This window comes from Halichondria panicea, chromosome 5 (genome assembly GCF_963675165.1).
Source record: "Halichondria panicea chromosome 5, odHalPani1.1, whole genome shotgun sequence".
NCBI classification, from domain to species: Eukaryota; Metazoa; Porifera; class Demospongiae; order Suberitida; family Halichondriidae; genus Halichondria; species Halichondria panicea.
Genome location: NC_087381.1, coordinates 6558233 through 6585608, shown reverse-complemented (window position 1 = coordinate 6585608; position 27376 = coordinate 6558233). Strand labels below are relative to the sequence as shown.

General features: G+C 41.7%; 3 protein-coding genes across 3 annotated transcripts in view; 1 reads left to right on the top strand and 2 right to left on the bottom strand.

The window, feature by feature from the left end:
• Nucleotides 1-27376, bottom strand: part of LOC135336052 (uncharacterized) — an 89101-nt gene that overhangs the window by 5288 nt on the left and 56437 nt on the right. The gene's annotated exons all lie outside the window — the stretch shown is intronic.
• LOC135336330 (uncharacterized) lies at nucleotides 258-5451 on the bottom strand. The gene is made up of 8 exons (XM_064532091.1): nucleotides 5445-5451; nucleotides 1959-4264; nucleotides 1785-1857; nucleotides 1624-1730; nucleotides 1390-1554; nucleotides 1263-1338; nucleotides 1097-1209; nucleotides 258-446 (listed from the first exon to the last, which is right to left on the bottom strand). The coding sequence occupies exons 1-8, from the start codon at nucleotides 5449-5451 to the stop codon at nucleotides 258-260; spliced, it is 3036 nt and encodes a 1011-aa protein (XP_064388161.1).
• On the top strand, nucleotides 5523-6608 carry LOC135336329 (zinc finger MYM-type protein 2-like). Its single transcript, XM_064532090.1, has one exon. The coding sequence runs from the start codon at nucleotides 5523-5525 to the stop codon at nucleotides 6606-6608; it is 1086 nt and encodes a 361-aa protein (XP_064388160.1).

The following is a 27376-nucleotide window of genomic DNA, read 5'->3' as shown; positions in this document are numbered from 1 at the left end:
CAATACTGTCTCATTAGCAGTGAATGAAGTAGTTGCTCAAACAGTTCATTGTTGTGTCCACACACACACACCAATCACTCTACCCTGCTACCACACACGGGGTAATCATTATACGCTTTATGATTAGCAATAGCATACTGTCCGCTACTTTAAAACAACGAAAATTGCCCAGAAAAGTCCCTGGGATAATTACAAAAATAATATACAAACTGTAGTAAAAATAAATGTCAGTGCATATAATAATGAGTCATGGCAATTCATGTGTCCACTTGTCTATGGTGTGGTAGTGATCTAGTCTCAATCTCACTGGCAATGTTCCCCCGACCAAGAGCAGGGGATCTGAGAGCCTCAATGAGAGCGAACCAGGAGGGGGGAGGGTCGGTGCAGTGCTCCAGCATGCCAGTTAAACAAGCTCCAGCTACATCACGATGATTGTGCTGAATCTCCTGTGGGAAGAAAACACAACATGATCGACTTACTTAGTCTAAACATAGATAGAGCAAAGAGGGATTGGCAACAAAATCGACCTCGAATAACCATCCGTGTTGCCCCGGCGTTACTCGAGGCTGTCTACTTCAACGTAGGAAGACAGCCTCGAGTAAAGCATAGGCTGGGAATGGTTGAGGAGACAACTGATTGTCTTACTGTCAGTATAACAATCCTGCTGCTGATGATGATGGCTATAGTTATGTGATCCAGGACACTACTTAGTTAGACAATCTTAGCTATAATTATTATAGGTGCTATTGGTACATAGCCATAAAAAAACGGTGAAAAGAGGTAAAAAAAGCGCTATGTACCGCTAGCTCTTTCTCAACAGTCTCGAAACAAATTTGGGAATTTCCACATAATACACATCATCAAGAAGCATGGAAATGAAGTTTTGGGGGGTCTTAGAAAGCTCTGTGTAAGGCCTCAAACATAAAAAAAGTGTTTCCCGGCGTTACGGTGGGGGACAACACGCATCGTTTCAGGATTAAGCCACACCCCCTGCACAAAAGTCTACGTTTTAACTTCCGTTGCCAATCCCTCTCTTCTATATCTATGGTCTAAACGACAAAATTATATGGGAACTTTTTGAAGGAAAATTCCTCACCTCTAATTTCCCCATGGTAACTCCCAACTGTTCTCCCAGACACTTCCATTTAGCTCTTGCTTCCCAGGTGGTCTCTCTCACCACCTTCAAGTGCTGGTCCACACTGAGTGGCTCTGTAGCAAGCAGTTCAAGTGAATTCAATGCTAATATAGATTATGGTGCAAACCTTTTTGGACAAATACATTTTGCTGATCCTGAGAGGGATTGGATGATTCACCATCTCTAGATACTCCCAACACATCCTGCACATTCAGTTAATGCAATGTACTGTAGCACACAATTGTACAACAGACCTGATGTTTCTCCATGTCTGCTGCAATGTCTGCTCGTTTGATGACGGGGCACTTTAGTGCTCTAATGAGGGCCGACCAGGAGGGGGGAGGGGAGGGTCTCCTCACCCAGTGCTGCAACATGGCATGGAACCCAGCTTTTGCTGATGGGTGGTCACGCTCAATGACCTGGACATGACAACAATGTCTAAGTCGCTCATGCATTGCATGATTGTCACTCTGATACATTCTACATACCTTTCTAGTTGTGTAGTCAATATCCAGCTGTATTGCCAGACTGTACCAGTCAGCAGTGATCGCAATGACTGCATTCTTTACTTTATCTAGTGGTAGCAAATCTTCTCCTGCATGTGGTGATGAACCATGAGGTCACAACTTGTAATTGAAAACATACAAACCTGTATCATCTGTAGCAAGAGGTTCAGGGAATATAGAGAGATCAACCTCGCTGTGAGCCACACTTGCTAGGTTCTGCATGCATGGGACCAAATAATGTGTACATTAAGACGAAGTTTATAAATATGCACATAAACGAATATAATAATATATACAAGAAAATAAATTAAAATCACCAGAGGGTTTCTCCCAGTGAAGACGCTGTACTTGTTGAGAGTCTCCCTCAGACAGCTGTAAGTTCCCTCAGTCTCACTCCTCCACATCTCAAGAGCCTGGACCACCTCCTGTCTGGGACTGACCGACTTAATGTTGACATTAGAAGCTCGAGATTGTCTGGGACTGACTAGCGGAATATTGAGAATGGAAGGGCTCAGGATTCTTCTGTACATGCGACTGTTTTGAACTACTTGATCATGATCTTCACTGTCAGGGTTGGAAATTTGACTGGCAAAATATGAAATGAAAGCTCTGGATATTTTCTCATCTTTCTTGGCATTTTTGTCACTGTGGATACACTGTATGGTGGTTTGATCCAGGCCAGCGGACGGCTCAAACTGTAAGAGATGCTTGAAGGTGAGGCCAACTTGTTGTATTGATTTGATCATTCTTCTGTTAAAGGAGACAGCTGCAGCAATATCTTTGATGTTGATCAGTGGGAGGTCAGAGGGATTTTTCAGAGGATGTTTGACAACTTCATCTGGATCAATCACTGATTCAATCACATTCACATTGCGGCCAAAACTTTCAACAGTCTCACGGATTGTGCTCATAATTCTGGAGCGATGAATCAGACCTTCAGGTCGAACTGTGTCTGAGCGCATTTTGAGAGCAAGAGATCGGCCATTATCAGCAAGCTCGAGGTGTGCGGTGATTCCATCATCATCGCACCAGCAGATCCCATTCTTCCACACTGAGCAGAATTTTTGTAGGGAAGGGACATCATGCATTATGTTACTGGCAGGGGCAAGGCGGAATGTGAACACTATCCTCAGAATGAGGACCTGAAGGCAGCGAGAATCAAAAAACTCGGTTTTTTGAGATGTTTCAAGTATCCAACCAAAATGGTACCTAATACTTTGAACGTCTTTCCAAACTTGCTCTGGTGTTTCAATTCGAATGAGCCCAGGAAAGAAGAGGTATCTGTCAGACGCAGGAACAGAAGAATCTCCGTCAGTGGAAGAAGCAATGAAGTTTAAAACTCGCTCATCTAAGATTTCGAAACACAGCTCTAAATGAGACATGTAGGCAATCAACATCTCTATGTCAAAGCCATCAAATTCTTTTTTGAATTTCGACAAAGGCACCACTCCAGTGCTTGACGCTAGCTTGCAGTGTTGGCGAAAACCTTCAGGAGCAAACACGGTTCCAGTGACTCTGGATAGAAGTGTTGCTTGGTCAATCACTAAGAAAGACTTCTCTGGAGAGCTGTCATTGCGGAGAAACAAGAGGAGACCTCTTTTATGCAGCTGGTCACAGATCTCTACAAGGTGAGGGACAGTGCTGGGTATGAAAGAAAGAATATCTTGAGTGCGGATTGACAGATCCTCGTTAAGATCGCTTTTAATTCTTTCATATACATTTCCCAACGACAAAGCAAGGTCGTCTTTGAAGCTTTCGGCAAGGTAGATGTAAAAGGTGTGAGCATTCAGGCTGATGGCTTCTGGAGAGCGGAGAATAGCGGAGCTTTTCTGGATCAGTTTTCTTGCTTTTGTCATATCATTCGAACCAGCAAAGCGGCAATCCATTGGAATGAAATCTTTGAACTCAAACTTTGGGAATTGCTTGATAATGGGGGCAAAGATACTCTCTTTGGCTTGTGGATTTTGACTCATTTCCTTCACCTTGTCAGCATGGCTACCAACTACTATCACGTGTGCTTTGCCTTTCAGATTAGTGCACTGGTTTTGAACGAGGGTCAACCAACGATACATGGAATCAATAATCGCTTGCTCACTTTCTACAAGCTTAGCACAGAGGATAATGATGGGTGGTGAGGTTTGAACAGCATTCTCCAAAATGGCACAGTGGCTCGTGTAAAACTCTTTCTGGCCAGCAAAATCAAAGTAGATGATTCTCCCAAATTCTTTGGTGTATATTTCGTATGGTATGATCCCCACTGTCCTCGCATCGACGCCATCTACGGGTCTTGTCTTCTGTAGTTTAGACCAAAACCCTTTTGGGCTCAGAATTGACTTCAACAGAGTGCTCTTCCCCACGCCACCATCGCCAATGATGAGCACAGACAGAGGAAGGTGTGGGAGTCGCTCGGAGGAGAGCTTTCCGATGAGCTTGCTGTGTTTCTTGTAGACATTGGTAGCCTTGGCTCCATGTTTCAAGAGGAGCTTTATGATGGTAGGGTCGTTGGATAAATCGAGAGGTGTCTTGCCTTCTTTGTCGGTCACATTCGGATCACAATGACATTCGGCCAGTATAAACTCCACTATTGAATCTCGCTCCTGCTTTACTGCTAGCAAGAGGACACCTGAATATACATGCATGTGAATTAGGGTAATTAAAATGCTTGTGTGCCAGGGGCGGATCCAGGAATTTTGAAAAGGGGGGGCAGTTTGAAGAAAAATTTTACTAAAAAAAAGGTCAACAGTTTTTCAAGCTCAATCAGTGTAGCTTTTCTGATCATAGATTGATTGATGACAGTATGACATACATAGTAGCAAAAGATAGCAGAAATGGATGGAATCATCTTGCTCTTCAGCTTCAAAAGTCTACAACTAGAGATCGTCTGCATGCGATATGCTGCAATAATTGATTTCTGCTCTAAGCCACACCCACTTTGAGAGCTAGTTTTATTCAAGCTGGTCAGAAAGGGGGGGGCATGTGCCCCTTGTGCCCTGCTCTGGATCTGCCACTGTGTGCTCTATAGCAAACTAGTATATATATACCATAATTATACAGATACCATATACAGCCTAAATCAACTTAGTATTGAATATATATATATAAATTATACATCTATACCTTCCATACATGTCCCAACATACTCAATGTATCTAACACATTCGCAAGAATCCAGTAGTTATGGAAAAAACACGCAAACAAGATATATGGATGGTGAAAGCACTGTTACATGAGTTGGCAATGAGCTCCAGCAGCACCAAAGCAATTCTGGTGAATATGAAGGATCGAGCCAATAATCAAAAATATATACCTGTTAGTATTATAGACGGGTAGTAATTTTACCGTTTTCAGTCTGTTTTTAGGGTACGGCGGATTTGTTGCAAATTCACATTACCACAATATAATTATTAGTCAACAGATGTATACAAGTATGAGTTTTTAGACACTAGTTGACAAGTATGAGTTTTAAGTATTATTTAGAACACACCTAGCCAAGATTAAGTGTTTTAATCTACGTGCCGAGGCCATCTGAGTGCACCAGATTAAAACACGTGACTTGGCTAGGTGTGTTCTAAAGGATTTAGTGCTGTCACGTGAGCTCTAGCCTCGTGGTGCTTGTTAAACCAGTTTTGTACCTGTTTATCCAGCTATATTTTTAAATCAGTTGCTAGCTGTACGTTATTATGGCGAGTTCGAGTAGGTTTGCAGATCCAGTAAGTGACCAGAAAGAGAAGGAAAGATGATCAAAAGCTGTCCCTGGCAAGACGAAAGCAACTACTGATTGGGGGATTAAAGCTTGGACTGACTGGGCATGCTCTCGAGTGATTACCCCTGGTGATGTTGGAGTTGTGTCTCGAGTTTTACCAACAACGCCCCTACTGGATATGCCTCCAGGTGATCTAGCGTACTGGATGGGGAAATTTGTGCTTGAGGTTCGCAAACATAATGGCTATGAGTATCCACCGAAATCTATATATGCTATGGTTTGCTGCTTCAAAAGATTTTATAACCAAAATGAACGCTATGATATCAATCCACTATGTTCAACTGATGCAATATTTGGAAATTTTCGAAGCACCCTCGATGCTGAAATGAAAAGATTACATGGATCTGGCTTGGGGACATCTTCGAAACAAGCCGAACCTATTTCCTCGGATGAAGAAGCAATGCTATGGTCTAGTGGGCAATTTGGTACACATAATGGCAAGGCCTCGCTTAACACTGTTTACTACTATAATTGCAAGATTTTTGGTCTGCGTAGCTACGACGAACATCGCAATCTGAAGCGTACACAGTTTTTCAAGAAAGTTGATGAAAAAGGTCGTGTTTATCTCGAATATGTTGATTTCGGAAACAAGTCGAATAGGGGTGGACTCAAACATATCAAAGTTGACAATAAAATAATACGCCAATATGAAGATACAACTGATCCCGATCATTGTGTTGTGAATATCTTTGTTAAATACCTTCTGTATCTGCCGAAAGAGTGTGATTTTTTCTATTGCAGACCACTTCCTGATGACGGTTCTGGAGTTCCTAGATTTGGCAAACAACCAGTTGGAAAGAACAAATTATCGCAGATCATTTCAGAAATGTGTAAAGCAGCTGGTGTTAAGGGTAGAAAAACAGGCCATTCAGGAAAGGTCACGTGTGCAACCACACTCTACCACCATCATTTCAGTGATCAACTGATTAAAGAGCGAACTGGCCATCGCTCTCTTGAGGCTCTACACAAATACAAAAGAACTGGTTCAGATCAACAATATGAGGTGTCAATGGCCCTGCTTCCCAAACTAGAAGGCAAAGAGAATATCCATAAATTAGAGAAAACTCCATCTGTAAAGAATGAGGACGATGAGGATGATGATTTCATTCCATTAAAGAAGAAACCCAGGACAGATGATTTCAAATCTTTGTTTAAAACCTCTTCTTTAACCAATTGCACCTTTAACATTCAACTTTCTAAGTGATATTAATAGCTTTATTGTGTACATAATAATTATTCAATATGCTTGTATCATGATTGTTTGAAAAGTGTGCATTAACAAACCTACTTAAAGCACACTTAACCAACTTAAAGCACACTTAAGTGTGGATTAAGTTATTTAATCCATGGTCACCTGACCGCTTTCAGATAAGCTGATTGGCTGGAGATCATGTGATCAGCACTAAGGTTAATTAGACACTAGTTGACAAGTATGAGTTTTAAGTTATAGTTGTGACACATGCACGAGTGCCACATGGGATATAGGCTCAGTAGTGACTTAGGCCCGAGGGCCGCAGGCCTCGAGGGCAAAGGCACTACTGAGCCAATATATCCCATGTGCGCACGAGTGAGCTGTGTAACAACTGATTTGTTGCATTCCTTGTGCATTCCTTTCCGTGTACACATCACTCCTTTTATAGGACAACTAGTTTCAACTACTTGTGGTGGCTGTGGATGCTCCAGACGCATGAAAAGCCTACCACTGAATCTGTTTAACAGTGTTACACTATAAAAGGGACCGTTTCAGGTTACTGGGTGGAGGGTGGGCTTTAGGTAACTTCAGCCATACTATGCCAGTATCTAGATAGTGGCACAGTTCAAGGCTTGACCTGTGCCATATGGCAGATATTGGCACAGTGTTTCCTGTGATCTGCTCACTCAAAATGCAACAAGGTTAATTAGACACTAGTTGATAAGATCTACATGGGAAGTACATAGGAAATACATGGGAAAAAGTGCCTCAAAGCAGGTATACTTAGTATACTTGCAAACTTACTTAGTATACCTAGTATTCTGTTGCCAAGTAATTGTATTGTAGTAAAGCATTGAGGGCAAGGTTTGGGCATTAGCCTCGAGACCAGCCGTTCGTTATCTGAAAGAACGCCTGGTCAAGTTCCAATGTAGCACTCGTTCTAGCTGAGTCAGCGTTTTATAGCATCATAATGATATTCATGGGTAATACACCTTGGGCGGACCTTTGCGGGCAATTATCGGTCCAAGAAATTCCTGAACCATAGGACGAGTGCTACATTGGAACTTGACTAGGCGTTCTTTCAGATAACGAACGGCTGGTCTCGAGGCTATTTGGGCATGTGCACTAGTATTTAAATGAGTTAAACACTGTTTTGTCGGTGTCCATGTGATTTAGAAGCCCTCAGCCACTTTAGTACACTCGCTACGCTCGGGATACTAAATCAGTGCCTTTGGGCTTCTAAATCCCATAGACACCTCCAAAACAGTGTCTAACTATTATAGAAAGTTTGGAGTCAGATACAGATGAAAAAAGGACTAGCTTGCTTATAGCATACTCTCAAAAGTACATCAGAAAAAAAGAAAAACATTTGTTTAAAAATGAGATTCATAATTGCGTTTTATTATTAGTGCTACTAATTCGCTATAATTCGCTAAAATTAGTACCCGTTTATAATAGTAACAATAAAAGGTATATATTGAAAGTTGTCAGTGAGTGCATTCTATGGCTGGCTGGACTGTGTCAAGCGTCTTGTGAAAACTGTGGGCCTCAATCCAAAAGGTGAAACCATTTTTATAGTACCTCAAGTTTCTATAATTATATAGACAAGCTCTTGTTAGCCTGAGCCCAAAATATAATTATTTGCTTATTAGTTTGTCCAGGAGTTAATTAAAGCGCCTGCAAAAAAACTCAACCGTAGAGCACTCTCACCTTCCCCTGCAGTTAGCATATACATTGTACAGTATACAGACAGGAATAAAGGCGGATACAAAAGAGAAAAAGAAACTAGTAGTGGACGGAGTAGTTTCCCAAAATATTAATGTTATCAATGCTAGTAATTTAATCCTTTCCCCGCTTTAGGCTACTGCTAATTTTCAAAAAATGATTGTGGGCGCTGTGTTGGAGCTATGCACACGCTGTAGGTATCAGCACATGCGCATTGAGCTTAGCCTCGTTCCCAGGCCTTACTTTTCTTGCTGTTGTCATTGTTCATCCATGGAAGAAGGTAGATAGCAAAAAATAGGCAGCAAAGAAAGAAATGGGCGTACAGTTAAGAAAAAGTAAGGCCTGGTTTGGGAAATCGCGTGATCCACAAGGATTTTTATGAACGTGGGCGATATGTAGCCCACAATCGTGACGTAAGGTATTCTCCCACGCATTCAGACTGTACTGTACTGAAACAATCACCAAGCTGTACTGCAAGTCAGATCAGGGAACCAGCGTGGCCAGCTCTGGTGGCTACCTGCTAGATGATATGATGACTAAGCTATAGATCTAGCATTTAAAAAGACACAAGAAACATAGGTGGTGATTGTCTAAACATACAATCTAGACTAGTAGTCTAGTTGCTGGACTAGTAGATCTAGCTAAGCCCAAGGTATAGCTAGCTAGTGCTTCCAGTTCCAAGTCCATGTCAGTCCATGTACGTCCAGCTTGCTGCAGGCAAAGTTTTATCCTAGAGCACCTGCTATACTATCAATAGTCATAGATCTCTACGTGCATGGGCAGTCCAACATCTCTAGCACTGCATGCACATGCTAATTTTCACCCTTCTACCACCCTTCTACCCTCACGCGACTTCCCGATACAGGCTCTCCTTTTTCCTAACTCTACGTCAGCTCTATACTTCTTTCTTTATTCCTCCAATTAATACCGTATTTTATCTCATTGAACGATTAATATACAGTATTGAACGATGTCAGAAGAGAGAGCCTGTGTAGAGGCTACATTGAGCTGCTTTTTCACGTGGTATTTTCATTGTGCTGCCTCGAGGTACGCTTCATACGAAAGAAAAGTGACCAATTAGTGATAATTGCTACAAGATCTTCGTAGGATAACCTTAGCGAGGTTCTAGTGCAGCTAGACAGTGAGGATATAGATGGCTATGGCCTTGTTCAGTCGGGGAGTGACTGGGATCATAGCCAGATAGGAAACTACTCCTCAGAGTTCAAGCTAGAAAATAAAGAGCCTGAAGAAGAGCCAGAGGAAGAAGCTCATGAAGCTCTTGAGACGGACTAAGTTCCTGGACCTGGTAAGTAACTATAGAGTAGCATCTATAGTCTTCCTAGCTTCAATATAAGTTTGTTTAGGCTAGTTACTTCAGCAGTGGACATCATGAGCCACCATTGAACTTGTAAACCTGTGTGTAGGTCAGTGAAGAAAACATTTCCCGGGAAAAGAGCGTCAGCCGATACGACCTCATAGACAAGTTTCTGCTGATCCTGCTTGAACTATGTAACCGTGAAAACATTAAGAACACTTATTTAGTGTCTTTAGTCACTTTGTGCCTTCATACAATATTATTGTTTGTGTACATAATTGTGAATGTTTGTAAACAATTGCTAATTATTTGAGGGTGGTCTGTTGCTAGGTGATGATGATGGTGTCAAGATACCTCTGAGGTCTGGGCTACCTGTAGGAATTAGTTACGAGTGATTTCAATGAATGGTTGGAGCAACGAGTGTTGCAAGCGTGCGCTTGCTAATGCCTCTCGCCATGTTTTTGCTTTCGCTCAAAAGTATATATAGAGGGTTATAGAAGAGGTAAATAATTTGCAATGTGCTTTCAAATTGATTGTTTCACAAGAAAGGGGTGTCCACAGTTAATAGTGCACACTGGTCGTCTTAAATGGCCTGTAGCCAAACAGTGGGAGCAAACCTTTGTCAAAGGCATAATCAGTGAGGTAAGTATAATTATTATAATTATTAAAGACAGAATTCAATCACAGAAAGTAGTATCTATAACAAACAGTCTAAAAAGAGTTGTCTGGTTTGTGGCTTACCAGGACCTCAACAAAGAAGAAAATTGATTCTGTCAGGATCTGGGGTTCAAAATGGATTCTCTTACACGTGGTATTGCATGAGCACGCATGCGCATTACTTCCAAGAATAAGGGGTGCATGTGTCTGCAAGGCTAACTCATAAGTTGAATAGAAAGTGTGTGCAAACAGATGATGCTATGAAAGATTCTGAAGAGACTGCAACAGCCTTCAATGTGAGTCAAACTAGCCATAACTCGAGAAAGAAGCTTTAGTTTGCTAATCCACGAATCGAAATCCAAGAGAACGTAGCTAGAAGCCTATAGAAGCTGTTAGTTTTCGTCGCATTGCAACCGTTGAGCAGTTACAGCTGGAACAGACACACAGACACACAGATAGACACACACACGGTCAGCTTTACCGTATCTCTCGTGCGGCTACGCCTCGAGGCATAACTGTAGAAATGGATTTATTAGCGCCGCATGCGCTCATGGGGTCAATAGCAGAGCTCTATAATAATATTATGCATGCATGCTTATTCAAGAATGCGCAGTGGCGGATCCAGAAGGATTCCAGGGGTTCCATGCATTGAACCCCCTTTTGCTATTTTTTTTATTGCTGACTAGGCTTTTTTGTTGTTGCTGAGTGAGCAATTTTAGAGGTCAAACTACAATTATAAGCTCTATTTAAGGCGCCACATAAAAATATTTACGTTGGTAAAGGTATATCCGTATTAGAGGTTGGAAAAGCTGTTTTTTTATCTCCAAATAGAAGGCGGCCCTCTAAAGACCGCCATCTAGCCTCAAAAATAATTTTCCACCTCTGAATACAGCCATGCACCTATACTAGCGTAAATATTTTTATGTGGTGCCTTAATAGCTGATGGCTTCCAAAGACTTCTATTGCCCAGTTATTTCAGATGAACATGTTAGCTAAGCCTCTAGCTAGACAAATTGTGACAGGAATGATGCAAATGCCTAATGACGTCATACATCAGAAGTGGGCGTAACTCCCAAAAATGTGCGCTGCATGCAGTTCATATATATATAGTCTTTGAACCCCCATTTTCTATTTCCTGGATCCCGCCACTGATGCGCCTATAATGCAGTTATTTTCGAGCCCCACCCAAACCGGATGTCTCTGTGATGACAGCTTACTCTTAAGCTAGCTATATAGAAAGCAAGCATGCAGGCAACCCTAACCGGATCTATTATGTTACGTACTACACTTCATTAAATTCTCAATTTAATTCAGGAAACAAAAGGACCTCACATTCTCAAGATAGCATACCCATGCAGAGAGTCCTTCCAGATGGATATCACCAGCTATAATTATAGCTACCATGCACTGTACAAGCTAGCTAGCTAGCTAGCTCACAGATAAACAAAATTAGGTGAATCAATTCTACTAATATCCTTCGCATAATTATGCCTCGGTGCGCATCCGCAAAAGAAGTGTGTTTGTGTGTCTGTGTGCCTGTGTGTATAGACTGCTTATACAGCTGCTCATGCAAGGATCAATGAAGTGCAAGTAAGAGTTTCTATAGTCATGCATGTTTTCTAGGATTTTAATTCGTAGATTTGCTTCGTTCCAAGTTATGCCTGCAGTCTTTTCAAAAGAGTGCGTAGAATAATTTGTTCACCGAGTGTTGCTACTCTACTTCGTAGTTAGCTCTGCACTAGAACGCTAGCTATTGGAAGAAAGCTGCAATTAAGGCTCTGCCGATGCAGGCATTCATTTTAGACTTGGATTTTTGGCATCGATCGTTTTTAATAACAATCATCCGTTTGATCCGGTTGATCCGTTTTTAATAACATCATGGTTGATCACTACCCACTCTTTGAGTTTCCCTGGGATTCTGGATTCTGCCCAGAGGAGGTCTGACAACCGTGCGCCTAGAATTAATATTTGCTGAATCAGTATTTAATAAAACTTGCCTTACCAGGAGAGTTAGAGCTCCTATTACTAAAACTAGACCTAACAATGCAAGACAGAGGGCTAAGTCTAAGAAGAGTGCAACACCTACCTCTAAAGGCAAGTTTTATGAAAATGCTGATTCAGCAAACATTAATGTTAGGCGCACGGTTGTCGGACCTCCTCTGGATTCTGCCTTTGCATGCAGCAAAATTAATTAATGCAAAAATGTTCATCATGATATAATGTGTGAATAAAATTAAGCTATTTTATGTTATGTCTATAGCTTTAATATCTCCACTGAGGCATCAGCACCCGCGGTGCTTTCATTGGAAAAGCACTTCAATTCGAGTACAAAAAATACGCACTTTCTACGGTACTGACCTTGCTGAGTGCACACACTCTCTGCCAACTTGTACTCTCCAATGATCACTAGAGCTTCCACAATATCCTTCCACTGAATGCTTGATTTTGACTGCCTGGAGAGTTGCTGCTTTGGGATGCAGGCGATTCTTTATAGTTTCCAGTTGGTCATTGCCCAATCCCAAGTGAACACCAAGTTGAAGCCATTGGTCACATTCCAGCTGACTCAGTTGTTCCAGTGTTGGGTACGAGGACAGAGGATCTACATAATAATTAGAAAAGGAGGTATCAATAATATAGAAGCCATATAATTATAGCTGGAAATTTTCGCGAGTGCTAATTCTCGGTGTTTTGGCTTCAGAGCCCTCAGCAGAAATTTTCATGGATTCTAATATTCGCGGTAGGAAACCACACCCACCAATAGCTTTGTGAAATTATAACAGTGGGTTTATTCTGGTTTTAATTTTCGTGTTACTTCTCTGCACTCGAAAAACGCACCACACGAAATTTCCCTCTACGGTATATGCATGAGAAGGCCTACAAATAAGTCCCTGAGGCATTGTCAGTGTCTAGTCATACGTTATAGTTTTAACACGGGCACAAGGGATGTATGGAATATATTGCACTGAAGCACGAGGGCGTAAGCCCCGAGGGCTGAGTGCAATATATGCCATGCATCCCGAGTGCACGTGTTATAACTAGTTTATATCCCGAGGGCATAGCAACAAACACTGTCTCAGTAACACAATATAAACTGCACAAAAAGATGACAAAGACAACTCTAGACACAGCTCCATCTCTTCTCTCTTCTAGACGCCGCCAGTATATGCAGCGTATTAGATTGGCACGACCGACGAATGGCTTGACACAAAATCCAACGCTGAAAGCACTGCAAAACAGCCCCACCCCCACTATACTGCTGCAAAGAAACAGCCCCACCCTACTTACTACTGCTGCAAAGAAACAGCCCCACCCCACTACTCAGTGTATTTTAAACTGCTGCTCCACTATCCTCGGCATCACAACCAAGCCAAAGAAGCTCGCCTCTACACTGCTGCAAAACAGCTCAAGCCCCCAGAAAAAAGAGCCGCTTCTAGTGCATGCTATGGTGAAGCAGAATTGACATGCATCACAAAGTCGAGGACTAGGTCTAGGAACACAGAATCTTCCACAAAATGAAACTTGGACAATTTAAAAACCTGCATGCCATTGGTTGCAAAGAAACTCCAGCAGTGCTGAACATTCCTGCATGGCTGGTTTTACTTTGATATATACTTGTTATTTCTCATGATACAATAATTGTCTGTCTAATGCCGGATGGGCGTTTTGTGGTTAGTGCATTATGACTTTGCGGTCAGTGCATTATGACTTTCAGCAGTGCATTATGCTGCATATTGCACTTGGCAACAACGTAGTAACGGGATATAAACTGTGGTATTGCACTGTACACATGCAAGGCTATATAGGTAGTGGTGATATATAGGGCATGTACAAGTAAACTGCTGGAGGGCAATACATAAAGTTTTGTATGGATGCAAATGTTGCCGGATCGAGGTTATAGACATGTTATATGGAAGGTGATGAACGACATCACATGTATGGAAATCACGGATCCGTAGCTGTACTGACCATGGACTCACTACAGTGGCGGATCCAGGAAAAATGAAAGAAGGGTTCCAAACTACGAGCGCGTGACTAGGGTGGTCGCACGTGACTAGGGAAAATCCCGTACTCAGCCAGGGGAAGTCCCATAATAGACTCGTGTAGAGCTAGCTAGCTAGCTAGCTGCCACGATACGAAAGAACAGTCAACTAGCTAGCCTAGGCTAACCTGAACACTCCTTTGGCAGTTGACACATCAAAACAACAGGTACAATCATTGAATCAAATTACAATAGCTACAAAACTGATAAATAGCTAGCTGGTAGCTGTAGTAAAGCCACAATAGCTAGACTGAAAGGGGGATCCGTGGCACCCTGGGATCTCCCCCTGGATCCGCCACTGCACTAGATACCTACTGCATGCATGACTACTGTGTACAACAGCTGATGGTCAACTCACCTCTAGGTCCAGGCTGGAATCCCTCAACCTGGCATAGTCAGCCAAGGTATGGTGCCCACTCCCTCTGGCCCCGTCAGCAGCAGTCCGTCCACTATTGTCCATGATATCTGTGTGTGGTTGATTGAACAGGAGCTGAGCATGAAACTGCAGTATATAATATTTTAGATGCTTTGGCAAATATCTCTACAATAATAATAAAGATAAGGGATATATAAATTCGCCAATGTCTACAATTGTATGGCTTGCATATAGTACGTACACGTCATCAACAATATAAGATTGTAAATCTGATTCTTTAAAATGTTCTTTGTGGGGTATAAAATAGCCCTGAGACAAAAAATGTTGAAACAGGACACAATTTCAGGCTTAAAATGTTGCTTCCTTTTGTGGTCAAATGTGGGCGGGGTCAAACGTGACGTCAGAGTAGCATTTGTGCTGCATTGCAAAATGTATTCTGAGTGTGTTGAGTGTTGCAGTAGACTGGAAACCACTCCCTTCGCATGTAATTTTGTAGGCAGAAAGGGTGGAGTCTAGATTATGTGGTCATTGGGTCAAAGTGCAAGTGCTCATTATATATAATAGGACTAGCACTTATATTATCTCGCTGGCGCGAGTAATCTTGTCAGCCATTTATATCACAGCTAACTATAGCTAGCTATAGAGTCTGATACACTGTCGGTACTTCTTCTTCTTCCTTATTTTTCTCGCCTCCAGATTTGGAGAGTAGTCAACGAGGGCAGATTATATTTAGAAGCCCACTCTCCACGTGTCGGTACATGTGGAGTGGGCTTATATTTTTACCGCGCATGCACAATCAAGTCAAGATGTCACACCTACTAACAAACTAATTATTGCGCGTCTTTTCCAGCTTAAATTGGAGTCTTGTGGAGGAGTCATCCACAATTAATGTTGTGTGTGCCAACCAGTCTACCAATCATTATTATATGGACATGTATATATGCATATTATTGGGTGTAAGTGTATAATTATGCTGCCGGAGGTATAATTATTGACATCCCATGCATGCAGCATAATACTGTAAATGTGTATAATAATTATATGCATGTTGCATGCATATTGTATGTACATATGCATGTTGACATGCATATTGTAACGTGCATATAATATATGAATGCACGCGTGTGTACATTGTCATAGTCATTTTGACACAGATAACACCCCATACTACTAATCAATACGTGTTCATAGTACAAGCTACCTGTACCATGGATATCTGCGGGTGTATTGTTATTGTACTACCGAGGGCAGTTGTACAGCAATATTTTGTGTAACTTGGCTGCAACCACAGTAGTAACCACAGAAAGGACATGATTATGAATAATATTAAACCATGCAGTAAGCAGCAAGACCAAGTCAAATATCAGTTATGTAACAGCATACCGTATAGCGGGTATATTTCGAGGGTATAAATGTTCGCGGTTTTCGCGGATTGAGCCTGTACCGCGAAAATTTATACCCACGAAAATTTATGAATAGTAGGCGTGTTCAGTATTATGGATTCGAGGCTAACGGTGTGGAGGTAAGCTGCATGTTGATGTGCGCATGCGCCAAAAGGCTGGAACTCAGACCACGAAAATAAAATCCGCGAAATCCTTTGTAATGGTCCATCCGCGAAAATTTATACCCTCGAAATATACCCGCTATACAGTAGATACACGAAAGAAAGGGATAGGCAACGCCCAGCACTTCCGTTGGATGAGGCGAGTTGCTAAAAAGGGGCGTGTAATGAGCAAAAAGGGGTGTGTGCATTCAAAATGTCAGTAAAGATATTAATAGTTTGTAGTATTATAGCAAACTGTGCTCTTGAGGAGACACCAGATACACTTAGACATAGGCTATTAATCTTTTAGAGCTGCTATATGCAACGTGATGAGAAAGTGAGCTCCAAAGGGGGTATCAGTACACTCTACAAACCATAACAGGTCTGTTCCCAAGTCCTTCAAATGCCATCTCTTCGATCACACAATACAGATAAAGATACTTGTGTTCCACTTTCTAATACCTAAACTGTGTCTTAGAGCACTTCAAACTAGATTACCATGTACAGTAAGAGCAGGAGAGGTACGCAAACTTTCTGGACTTCGAACAAACGTTTCATGGTGCTGCTACTATTTCACTGCATTGAGAGCTGGAAAATATGCTTTGTTCCATGCAGTTATAAACACACTTTAATTCTGTGAAACGTACATGTTATAAAATTATTTCATATTGGAGATAGAGGTACATAAACTGACAAATTGGTGTTTAATCAAGCTGAATAAAAGAAAGCTCGGCACTAACATAGCAGCTGTAGCTATCAGTAGTGCTGGGTGTATGTGTGAATGATGCCTGATTGCTTTGAATTTCTCTTTTAGGCCCCCTACGAGAAAAATAAGCTGATATAGGGATCATTGTGTACTTTCTTGAGCGCAATTCGCCTCCAACCAGATGCTAAATCGTCCGGATTTTTATGTAGCTTGAATTTCCATGCTTTACTCTAGTCAAATTCAATATCTATAATTATTGGGATGTCAACTTGGTTCTGTATTATTGTTACACCTACATGTATACAAAGTCTCAAACAGGAACACCTCTTCCCTCAATATTTATGTGTTTATTTTATAGGTGGGACATTCCATGTGAACTCAACACAAAAAAATGAGCACCCCCTCCGATTTCAACGAAACTTGGTATATACATACCTTACCATAAGTTATATAACCACACCCAATTTTAGCCCTATATGTCGTATGGCTTCTTAGTTACGAACCCTTGAAAATTCACCAAAACAAAAAAATATCGGTGACCCACCTACGCTTCTTTCAGCATAACTTCTGCCATGATTAATTATGACAGATAAAAACTGTACCAACGTACTCCCTATAATATGACCTTTCCGGTGACATGCTTAAAGGGGGTGGGCACTCGCTAAAGGGTCAAAGGTCATTATCGTAACCTTTAATTAAGCATTTTTTTCCTTTTTTTTTTACCAAACTAGTCTTTAGGTACTATTTCCCGGCTTGTATAAGTTTTGTGATGGGATCTTTATGGGATCAGAAGATATGGACTTTGCAATACAAGTTAGTGCAATTATTAACATGCCTGTGGGGCATTCCATACCAATTCAACATTACCTAAACGGATGACTTGTCAGAATTCTCCGAAATTTCATACATACATACGGTGAGGTAATAACACACATAAGAATTTAGAGTTATTTATTGTATGGCTTCTGGGGTATGGCCACCTGAATATTGCCGTTTTCCCAGACAGTTTCACTCACTTAGTTGTACGTAAAAGAGAAATAACTTATGATCAGAGTGTTTCCAAGATGTGTCACTAATATCAACTTGTAGCTTATGTAAACAGGGTTTCGTATGGTATGTTGTGCGACTTCTATTAATCAATTTACTGATTATGGGATACATGTTAAAATTTGATTTAGATTTTTCTTTGAAACAACCTTGAAAATATTTTTTTTCTAATGTATAATGATCAACTACAATTACCCTCTTTGTAGAAAAAATTTGGTGATGGGATCATAATGGGTTTTGGAGATATGTGTAATTATGTTGTTAACACCTTTATTACAAAAAAATTCATTTGAGTATACACAAATTAATTATTATCTCCAAAACCCATTATGATCCCATCACCAAATTTTTTCTACAAAGAGGGTAATTGTAGTTGATCATTATACATTAGAAAAAAAATATGTTCAAGGTTGTTTCAAAGAAAAATCTAAATCAAATTAATTTTAACATGTATCCCATAATCAGTAAATTGATTAATAGAAGCCGCACAGCATACCATACGAAACCCTGTTACATAAGCTACAAGTTGATATTAGTGACACATCTTGGAAACACTCTGATCATAAGTTATTTCTCTTTTACGTACAACTAAGTGAGTGAAACTGTCGCAATATTCAGGTGGCCATACCCCAGAAGCCATACAATAAATAACCCTAAATTCTTATGTGTGTTATTACCTCATCGTACTCTATGTATGTATGAAATTTCGGAGAATTCTGACAAGTCATCCGTTTAGGATTGGTATGGAATGCCCCACAGGCATGTTAATAATTGCACCAACTTGTATTGCAAAGTCCATATCTTTTGATCCCATAAAGATCCCATCAGAAAACTTATACAAGCCGGGTAATAGTACCTAAAGACTAGTTTGGTAAAAAAAAAAGGGGGGAAAAAGACGTCATTTTTGAGTAATGCTTAATTAAAGGTTACGATAATGACCTTTGACCCTTTAACGAGTGCCCACCCCCTTTAAGCACGTCACCGGAAAGGTAACATCATAGGGAGTACGGTGGTACAGTTTTTATCTGTCATAATTAATCATGGCAGAAGTTATGCTCTAAGAAGCGTAGGTGGGTCACCGATATTTTTTAGTTTTGGTGAATTTTCAAGGGCTCGTAACTAAGAAGCCATACAACATATAGGGCTAAAATTGGGTGTGGTTATATAACTTATGGTAAGGTATGTACATACCAAGTTTCGTTGAAATCGGACAGGGTGCTCATTTTTTTGTGTTGAGTTCACATGGAATGTCCCAGGTGTCTACTTGTGACATTTGCCAGTGAGTTAATCGAAAGCTAACTACTGGCAGGCCCGAACTTCACCCCATCCGTGTGCAGTTTCCTTGGTACATGCTAGGAATTGATTTTGTTGGTCCTCTCTCTCCAACTGCTAGCGATGGTTCCCGCTACATCTTAACCATGAGTGATTACTTTACCAAGTGGGTAGAAGCTATTCCTACACCTGACAAGAGTGCATCATCAGTAGCAACATCATTGTTCAAGGTATAAATTATGTATGAATGCCACACACATGCACAATGCACCCACTGCATGCACGCATGGGCAATAAATAATGATCACACACTTTTCCTTCTCAGGTATTTATGAGAATGGGTCTGCCTCGGGTAATTCTCTCAGATCAAGGACGTGAATTCAACAATGATTTAGACACTAGTCTCTGTTCTCTCCTGGGGATCCAGCATCGCCTTACAACTCCTTACCACCCTCAGGTATGCACTACAGTTTTAAAACTATAATTATATCGCACTTGTACTCGGAGGATATGCACCCATAATTATATTCTCCGCTATACCGTGGTTATATACCCCTTGGCTATGCCTCGAAGTAATCACGCGGTATAGCGGAGGATATATAGGTGCATATCCTCCTGGTATATCCTATACTTAAAATGTAGTTTCAACTATAATATTATTTTCTAGACTAACGGCTTGGACGAGCGTTTCAATCAGACGTTGCAAAACATGCTAGTGAAGTTTGTGTCCAACAAGCGTGAAGACTGGAGTAGCTACCTGGACACATGTGTTTTCGCATACAATACCCCTCGTCATAATTCAACGAAGTTTACTCCTTTTGAACTCATGTTCAATCGTCAAGCTACTCTTCCCATTGATGTAGAAGTCTCAAGCATTTCTCCTGACCAAGCTGCTTGCGAGTATCAGCAGCAAATGCCCAATCTAGATGTTACACGTACTCGTGAACACAATCATGTACGACTGAGCCAAGCAAAAACCAATATTCTTGCCGCCCAAAAGAAACAGAAGGAACTGTATGATAAGAAACATGCACAGCCTGAGAGATATATGGTTGGTCAATTAGTCCTGAAACTAAATCATACTCGCAAAAAGACAAAAGGTGGGAAGCTGAAGAAGAGGTACACTGGCCCTTACAAAATCATCTCTGTTAAACCACGAGGTGCATATGAGATAAGCGATAGATCAAAGACAGTACTAGTGTCAGGACCCCATCTCAAGCCATACAATGATCCACCTACTTGCGATTCTGGATCAATGGACTCTGCTCACTCTCCTCCTGAGGACTCTGCTCACATGACCTCTGCTCACCTGGAATCCCCTCTTGAAGATTCCGCTCACACAACCTCCGCTCACCTGGAATCCCCTCTTGAGGACTCTGCTCACCTGGAATCCCCTCTTGAGGACTCTCGTTTGGACTTTGCTGAATTACACCCCTCATGATGAGGACTCCCCTAAGGTGGACTTCGCTCAATTGGACAATACTTGTCTGGACTCTCATCATGATTTCGCTCATTTGAACATTGCTCAATTACACCCCCATCATGATGACTCTATCCGTCCCACTAATCAGTCCCAAGATTGTTTGTCACCAATAGCACACAATGGTACAAGTGGCTTGTTTCAGTCAGATGATGGTTCATCAGATGAACCATCATTCTCATTTATTGATCAGGACGAAAAATTGCTACCAACACCACCGCTATCTCTTAGCCAAATGATATCCAAAACACCGCAACCTCAGTTTTGCAGCACACCAAAACAACCCAAATCTCTAACTCCAACAGTTCAGGGTGAAATCAAGAAGAGACGAATTCTCTCTCTGGCAACTTCTCGTCTGTCCTCTCGTGTCACACCCCTGAAATCGATTCAGACCCCTTCCTTGAAATCAAGTGAGACCCCCCGTGTCGCACCCCTGAAGACCCCTCGTGTCACACCCCTGAAATCGATTCAGACCCCTCGTGTGAAATCGATTAAGACCCCAAGCTTGAAGACGACCCCTCCTTTGAAATCAAGTGAGGCCCCTCGTGTGAAATCGATTCAGACCCCTCGTGGCGCACCCCTGAAATTGATTAAGACCCCTCGCATCACACCCTCCTTCAAGCCGACTCATCAGAACGTAACTCAGAGGATGTTTAATCGTAGGCAGGCCAAAATACCTCAAGCAGTCATTGAGCGATCAAGGAAGAACGTCATTGATGTGGATACGTGTACACCAAAAGCCACTAAAATCCTGTATTGGATACCTGAGCTTCGTCTAACTGTCTATGACAGGGAAGTTCTACTAAATCCACTTGGATGGTTGACAGACAATCTGATAAACGCGGCACAACAGCTTCTCAAAAGAGCGTTTCCAGCAGTTCCTGGCTTGCAGGATGTTATCAAAGGTATTGTCTTCTCATACGAGGTTGAAAGTGGGGAGTTTGTACAGGTCGTAAACAATCACCATGGCCATTGGCTCACAGTCTCTACTATCGGCACTCTTCACCCAGTGGGTATGACTAGCACGGGAGTTAAAGCTCAGATTGCAACTTTGTTGCATACGGAGGCCAAAGAAATCACTCTAAACCTCATGAACGTACACATTCAGGCAGGAGGATGTGACTGTGGCTTGTTTGCTATAGCCAATGCAACAGCTCTTGCTTTTGGCCACTCACCTGGAAGCTTCCAGTACAATCAACATAAAATGAGGCAGCACTTGTTTTCTTGCTTTCAAAAGCAACAAATACTACATTTTCCAATTAAGAAGTATCGTCGTGCTCCTGACTCAATTGTGTCAATCGATACATACCCCGTGTACTGCCTATGCAGAATGCCAGAGATGGCGACTATGGAAAACTGGGTGGAATGCAGCACATGCAAGGAGTGGTATCATTACGACACCTGTGTGAACGTTCCTGCCGCTTTTCTCAAAAAATCAGCTGTTTGGCACTGTATGCAGTGCAGTGCTAAACCAGTCTTGAACTAAGACGTAACTGTTAACCGTCCATAAACTATGAACCATGCACCCGTACCGTCTGTATCTATTCCCGGACAGAACTTCGGCATTATAATTATATGTAGTAGTAGTAACATTATTTTATCAAGCTGTATAAAACTGTCAATCGTTAATAGATCTTTCTTTTGAAACAGTTGAAAACTGAGTCTTAAGAATGTGGAGGCCTCAAGGTTCACATGCTGCATGCAGCTCTATCTAGTACACCTGGCTGACAAGCTAGGCTGCTATAGTTCCTGAATATTATGTGACTGCATCCCTGTACATGGGTATGTGCGTATCTGTATGTCGTAATATGATGTGGAGAGGACCCTAGGTTGCCCTACATACGCTCCTGGTCCAGAGACGTCTTTTTGTCTAGCCGGACTGATTATTTCAGGGGGGGACGAATTTTTTCTGAAAATTTCAGTCCCCGGACCGAAATTTTCATTGAAAAAATTCGTCCCTGGACCATTTTTTGCAGGACCATTTTTCCAGTGTGACAGACCTTTGAACTGCATGTTAATTCTATTTAATGCTGCTGTAGCCATACTGTACATAGCGACTAGAGATCAATAATGAGAGCTACATATGCACGTATACAGGTACTGAGGATTATCTAACAGCAATGCAAGACTAGAGTACCACACCAGAACCATTGTATAGTACAGAATTCTTGTGCTGCGATGGGATTAGGAGATATAAACGTGAACAACTTGAACTGCATGTGTTGTATTAGTCTGGGGCCAGACCTTTTCTCAGAGGGGGAGGGGGAAGAGAAGAAAAAGGTCTCTTAATCCTAGCTCTATTGCCCCAAGCTATTAGACTAGCTAGTATTGTGAATAACATGTAACTTCCAAATGAATCAAGTGTGGTACTTTCATCTTGCATTGCTGTTACCCATAGGGTAGCACTAACCGGCTGCAGATAATCCTCAGTACCTGTATATATACATGGAGCTCTCATTTATATTGAGTTGCATCGCTCCAGCAGCATTAACATACAGTTCAAAGGTCAACTTCGAAGTAGCTAAGGTAAGTGAACTATCAAGTAGCTAAGGTTGGCGAACTATCAAGTAGCTAAGGTAGGCGAACTATCAATTCAAGTAGCTAAGGTTGTTGAACTACAAACTTAAGGTAGTTGAACTATCAAGTAGCTAAGGTAAGCAAACTATCAAGTAGCTAAGGTAGGTGAACTGTACTATCAAGTAGCTAAGGTGAACTAATAGTAACGCTCAGGGCCACCGTAATATTGAGTCGCATGGCTACAGCAGCATTAACATACAGTTCAAAGGTCAACTTCGAAGTAGCTAAGGTAGGCAAACTATCAAGTAGCTAAGGTAGGTGAACTATCAAGTAGCTAAGGTGAACTAATAGTAACGCTCAGGGCCACTGTAGAAAACAGCTCCATATGCCAATGAAACTCAGTTGAGAATGGTATTATTTTAATTGACCTTATACCCATTATAATTATTTTATAAGTTTCCCTATAATTATATACATCGCAGGGTGGCAGTGTCCAGGGGTGGATCCAGGAATTTTGAAAAGGGGGGGCAGTTTGAAGAAAATTTTTACTAAAAGAAAGGTCAACACTGGACAACAGTTTTTTTAAAGCCCAATCAGTGTAACTTTTCTGATCACGGATTAATTGATGACAGTATGACATACATAGTAGCAAGAGATAGCAGAAATGGATGAAATCTTGCTCTTCAGCTTCAAAAGTCTACAACTAGAGATCGTCTGCTATTCTGCATGCTGCAATAATTGATTGCTGCTCTAAGCCACACCCACTTCGTGAGCCAGAAAGGGGGGGCACATGCCCCTTGTGTCCTGCACTGGATCCGCCACTGGTGTCCAGGGGCGGATCCAGGAACTTTGAAAAGGGGGGGCAGTTTGAAGAAAATGTTAACTAAAGAAAGGTCAACAGTTTTTTTTAAAGCTCAATCAGTGTAGCTTTTCTGATCATGGATTGATTGATGACAGTATGACATACATAGTAGCAAGAGATAGCAGAAATGGATGGAATCATCTTGCTCTTCAGCTTCAAAAGTCTACAACTAGAGATCGTCTGCATGCGATATGCTGCAATTGATTTCTGCTCTAAGCCACACCTACTTTGTGAGCTAGTTTTATTCAAGCTGGTCAGAAAGGGGGGGCACGTGCCCCTTGTGCCCTGCTCTGGATCCGCCACTGGACAGTGTCAGTGTTGTAGGCTAGTGGAGAAGGGAAGCAACATGCATGCATGCATTACTGCATGCTGAAAATAAGTTACATGGGTATAATTATGTACATACATAGTGTTATCTCCTGTGCGAAGTCTATGCATGGAGTACAGTGTACATGCAGTGCAGAAAAACTAGTGCTTGCTGTTAGATGTTTGAACTTTCCACGCTTAATGGTATTTATAATCATCTATGTGGTTTCAACTGTGGTTACAGTAAAGTTTATCAGAATATAGCCTCGGTCCCAGGCCGAGTTTTCGCTGGTATAACATCAATGGATAATATAGTTGAGCTAACATGCATGGATTAAAATCGTTTAAATAAGTACACACGCTGTTTCATACTCCATTATGTGTGTTTTTGGGTGCTTTTTCGCTTAGGGAGAGATTTCAAGTAAAGTTTTCGACTAAGGTCTAATTTTTTTACACAAAAGTCATGTATTGTATATGTTTGTAGCTTATTCCTTCACCTACACAATGGTATCAGCATCATTTCTTACCAATCTCAAGATAAACTTAAGTACAACTACTCACAAATTTGCTCCTCTAGGTTACAGGCAGCACTGTACATCCAGGAGTGTATGAAGAGGAGTATGCGACTCCCACGCACATTCCATTCTACATCTTGGACTGAATCCGTCATGCACTAACACTTGTAGTTGTGTAAACTGTTAGATGAATAAAATTAAGTGTGGGCTGGAGGTAGACTGGCGGCGACAGCCGCCCGAGCGCGTAGCTCGAGCGACTGGCAAACTGCCTATCAGTCACTCGTCTCAGCGGAAGTGTAATAGATCGTATGACACTACTAAACATGAATATCGTTATAGATAATGTGGTTAAATTTTGCTATGAGATTTAGCTACTATGGAATGCACTGAATCCCCTGAAGTGTAAGTGCGGTTACAATTACAGGGCTAATATGACGTTGAGCAATCTGATAGGCTGCAATGCTTGTTGCAGCTGAGACGAGTGACTGATAAGCAGTTTGCCAGTCCCTTATGGTGAGCCTTTTGTTTCAAAATGGCGATACAAAATACCATGTGTTGGTGTCCCAAAAATCAACTCGATTTGTTTTATCAACTGGATTTTATGACTTTATCTGGTAGGGATCGACTCGATGTGTTATATCAACTCGATTTTATCCAGGTAAGGATCGACTCGATGTGTTTTATCAACTCGATTTTATCCAGGTAAGGATCGACTCGATGTGTTTTATCAACTCGATTTCGAGAGGATAGACTCGATTCCAGGCCGCTGGGGGAAAAGGCGAGTTTCGAGGGTGGCTTGATATCTAGGCTATCTATGGCTGTACTCACAAAGGCGCTAGGCTCAGACAAGGCACTGAGACTCTTGAGGCCACAGGCAGGCCTACAGCAGGTCAGAGTAGCTGACCTTCCAGGTACGCCTGCAGAAGGTCACAGCAGCTTACTTGTGCTGGATCACAATCTTGTATGTAGTTCTGACTGAAATGAATGTAGATTTTTTGTTTTATTGCAATCAGGCCTAAATCACTAAATGCTTGTCTACTTGACTCTTGAGTTCATGAAACATAGCAAGTAGCTGCTGTGTGATCTCAGGCTCAGAAGGTCCCCATCTGAGCTATTCTGAGCTGTGCTGTAGGCGTGCATGTGGCCTCAAGAGTCTCAGTGCCCCTTGTCTGAGCCTAGTCTCGCGAGCAGACGTGGGAGAGAGGGAACGTCTGGTAACTATTGCAGCAATTCCGTGGACCCCTGCCAGAATGTTGGCAGTGCCAATCAGATGTGTTCACGTCATAGTGGGCGGTAACACCCCGTATATTTTCCTATTATAGCATAAAATGAACGTGAAAAGAAGGTTTATTGACTCTAGCAAAGGCTAATTTTAGTGTTGAACCATACCTGGTTGCGAAGGAACTCGGTTACAAGGAGCTCAGACCAAGCAAGAGCTAGCTAGCTGCGAATGAAAATATTTGTCTACATGTGAATTCGGTTAATTAACAAATATCTTGCACGTGACTACATTCCTCAGTGCCATGGAATTGCTGCAATAGTTACCAGACGTTCCCTCTAGGACAAGTCTGAGCCTAGCGCCTTTGTTGCAAGAGTATAGCCTCGATATCAAGCCGCCCTCGAAACTCGCCTTTTCCCCAGCGGCCTGGAATCGAGTCGATCCTCTCAAAAATCGAGTTGATAAAACACATCGAGTCGATCCTTACCTGGATAAAATCGAGTTGATAAAAACACATCGAGTCGATCCTTACCTGGATAAAATCGAGTTGATAAAAACACATCGAGTCGATCCTTACCTGGATAAAATCGAGTTGATAAAACACATCGAGTCGATCCCTACCAGATAAAGTCGATAAAATCGAGTTGATAAAACACATCGAGTCAATCCCTACCAGATAAAGTCGATAAAATCAAGTTGATAAAACAAATCGAGTTGATTTTTGGGACACCAACACATGGTATTTTGTATCGCCATTTTGAAACAAAAGGCTCACCATAGTCCCTCGCGCTACGCACGCGAGGGGCTGTTGCCGCCAGTCTAGGCTGGAGGTACAAACTACATGCGTGTATGCTGATATCATAATTAACCACTATACCTACGCACCCAGATAGTGACGTGGTATGACATACTTGTACCGTAACATGGTTTACACTACAACTGCTACAGTTAATTGGATGCCATCCAACACAAGCAGGGGCGGATCCAGGGGTGATTTTGAGGGGCTGAAGCCCCCCCTTTTGAAAAAAACTACCTATGTACGTATTGCTAGTCTGAGGTTACAACAATTTTGCCACCAACCTTGTTACTTATGCATCTGCATGTAGACTCACTGACTTAAGAGATGCTAGACAATAGCCAAGTCTAGCTACTAAGAGTATAAAGGATGTAGGCTAGCTAGCTGGACATGCATACTGTACTA

Coding starts and splice junctions, on each gene's coding strand:
- LOC135336329 (XM_064532090.1), top strand. CDS start 5,523: ATGCCTCCAGGTGATCTAGCGTACTGGATGGGGAAATTTGTGCTTGAG.
- LOC135336330 (XM_064532091.1), bottom strand. Junction 1,858..1,958: donor TCACTGGGAGAAACCCTCTG/GTGATTTTAATT, acceptor CCATGCATGCAG/AACCTAGCAAGTGTGGCTCA. Junction 1,555..1,623: donor TTGACTACACAACTAGAAAG/GTATGTAGAATG, acceptor TGTCATGTCCAG/GTCATTGAGCGTGACCACCC.